The 2591-nt window shown below is 41.9% G+C and overlaps 1 protein-coding gene across 1 annotated transcript in view; it reads right to left on the bottom strand.

The window, feature by feature from the left end:
• Positions 1–2081, bottom strand: part of cmtm4 (CKLF-like MARVEL transmembrane domain containing 4) — a gene marked incomplete at its 5' end in the record, with an annotated part of 23599 nt that extends 21518 nt beyond the window's left edge. The window contains 1 exon segment of the mRNA XM_014003067.1: positions 1506–2081. Within this exon segment, the coding sequence (XP_013858521.1) occupies positions 1506–1691 (186 nt within the window).
• Between the last annotated feature and the right edge of the window lie 510 nt (positions 2082–2591).

The following is a 2591-nucleotide window of genomic DNA, read 5'->3' as shown; positions in this document are numbered from 1 at the left end:
CACACACACACACACACACACACACACACACACACACACACACACACACTACTCTATGTGCACGGGGCTCCTCTGTGCTGTTTGGCAAAAGAAGAGAAAAAAGACCAAAATTAATAGTTGTTTCCTTTTCTGCCAAATTATCAAATCTCTGGGAGGTTTGTTCAGTCATATAGTTAGAAAATAAAATTAAAAATAAAAGAACCTGGTGACTTTAAGGTGCTTCAACAGTAACTTCTGAGGGCAAATGCATCAAATCATCACATAAACTCATAACAGACAAAAAAACTTTGATTAAAAAAAGACTGTAAAGGCTGATTCATTTCACTTTACAAAAACTGTAAATAATGATGTATTTTTTTAAAGGGACTCATTACAAATGTATGACATCACAGAAAAGTAAGTAATCCTGAACTTWATCAAACAGTGCAGTTTGAAGGTGTTTGCTCTAGTAGATTTTTAGATATGCCGAATGAAACCCCGAAATGTGGGTCCACACTCAACGTAAACAAAGCACTAGGATGAATCCACTAAAAACAGCCTGCACGACATCATCCCAAATCTGTGAACGCAAACAAACATGGCGGGATCAAACAAGAAAAGATGTTTAAAGTGCCTGTGACGTGTATATTCTTCAAATACAAAAAGTCAAACAAAACATATTCATATTTAAGAAAATTGGAATAATACACACAATTTAACCCATTTTGTCCCATAACTGGCATATTTTCTTTTGAACTTGGCTCAGCCAAAGTGAAACAGGAAGTGACATCAAAGGGGAACTCTTTAATAAAGAAAACTATGGTTTTTTTTTAACTTTGATTCTTCTTCCTCTCTTTGATAGAAACTCAAAATAATCTACAGAAACATCAGATTCTTCTCTACAGTCTGTGTTATTAGCTGTTGTAGCTACGCTCTGTTTACATGCAGACATTCCCCTCTGACATCACTTCCTGTTACTTCACAGGCAAATATCCCAACAACTGTTCATCTCAGCCACATGAAATTTATTTTGCAATATTTTATCAATGTCCTCTTTCTAAAAATGTATTCATACGTATTACAAAAAAATTTGACGTCACAGGCACTTTAATGGGGGAATATTAGAGTCAACCTGCTGCGAAACTTGAAAGAAAAAAKTGTAAATAAATGAACATGAGTGGAGAGGCAAAGCATCATAGAGATTTGGACAAACTTGGCTTTTTCAAAACTTCTGCTCTAAAACTGTTAAGTTTTACCTGTTTTTAATCACTTGCAGGCTGTTTTGCAAGTAAACAAACAAGATATTTGGGATCTGGTCATACATTTTTAATTTCAGGACCTAAAGCAAAACATGTGAATTTTGTTTATTACTTTTATTTGTTTATTTATTTTTTGGTTTGGTCGTCAATGAACACCTGGGTTGACTTGAAAACAATTAAGTTATTTTCATAAATTGCTTGTTTTTTTATTATTATGGTTGTTTATCTTAGTGAGATGTTTATTTATCTCGTGCGTCACAAACTCACCACTTCGACCACTTTTAAAATCCCAAAGTGCGACCTGAGGTACTCCAGGTCGCACCTTATCCCCCCCAGAACGTTCCGCGGGTGGACGGGCTCGGTGGTGGGCTGGTACGGGCTGCTGGCCCCGGAGATCATGGAGGTGTTGGAGGCCTCGCCGTCAAAGACCTCGCTCTCCTCCGTGGTCCTCATGYTTCCAGGTGGGGGGGAGGAGTTGTTGCTGGACCCTTGATTAGAAGCGTCGCTTGTATGAAAATCCCGCCGGAATCTACCTGGAGGCGCAGGTTTTGTGCGGCAGGGAGCAGCTCACTGAGCCGGGCAGGCTGGAGGCGGACGGAGGGGAAAGCAGCCGGGCGGTCCGCTTCTCATCGCCTCCCCGCGGTGGATGCTCCGGAACATGACGCGCAGAAGAAATAAAATAAACCAGGCTGTTGTGTGTCGTGCTAATGTCACTCCGCGGCGTTTCCTCCTCCCGACTCTCTCTCTCCCTCCCACCGGAGAGAGCCGCGCTTCTGTTCAGCGGGTCGCGAGTTCGAATCCCAGCGTTCCTCAGACGAGTCGATCAGGCCACGCCGACGTAACGTCCGCCGCGGTGCGAGTCGCTTTTAAAACCCGAAATAAAACACTCAGGAACTACGGCTCGGCTGATCCAGGGCGTTCAGCCGCAGCTTTAACGCTTCCCTGCGGATGGAAGGCTGCTGGTTTGACTCCGCCCCTCTGAAAACTGCACATTCTTGAGTTGGCTCGGTGTCCACTTTTATTCCCAGTCTGTAAAACGAGCCCAGTTTGAACCACACCAGCAGAACTGAACTCGTGCATTTCTTTCAGGATCTACTTTCTTCCCTTTTAACCTTTCTTTGATGTATTAAGCTTCCTAACATGACCACATAAGACTGAACAGCTCGAGCAGACTTTCCAATAAAAACTGTCACTAAATGAAATGTGTGAAATTGAGTAAATAAATAAACAATTTCTGCTAAATTAAAGCTTCAAGGCTAACTTACTTTAAAAAGAAAATTAAGTAAACTTCCACTCCTGAAGGATGTTTCTTTGTACTTTACCGCCCTCTGGTGGCGGTTTGTGGTAGTACAG

Source organism: Austrofundulus limnaeus, unplaced genomic scaffold, assembly GCF_001266775.1.
Source record: "Austrofundulus limnaeus strain Quisiro unplaced genomic scaffold, Austrofundulus_limnaeus-1.0 Scaffold16, whole genome shotgun sequence".
NCBI classification, from domain to species: domain Eukaryota; kingdom Metazoa; phylum Chordata; class Actinopteri; order Cyprinodontiformes; family Rivulidae; genus Austrofundulus; species Austrofundulus limnaeus.
This window is presented reverse-complemented; position numbering and strand designations above follow the sequence as displayed.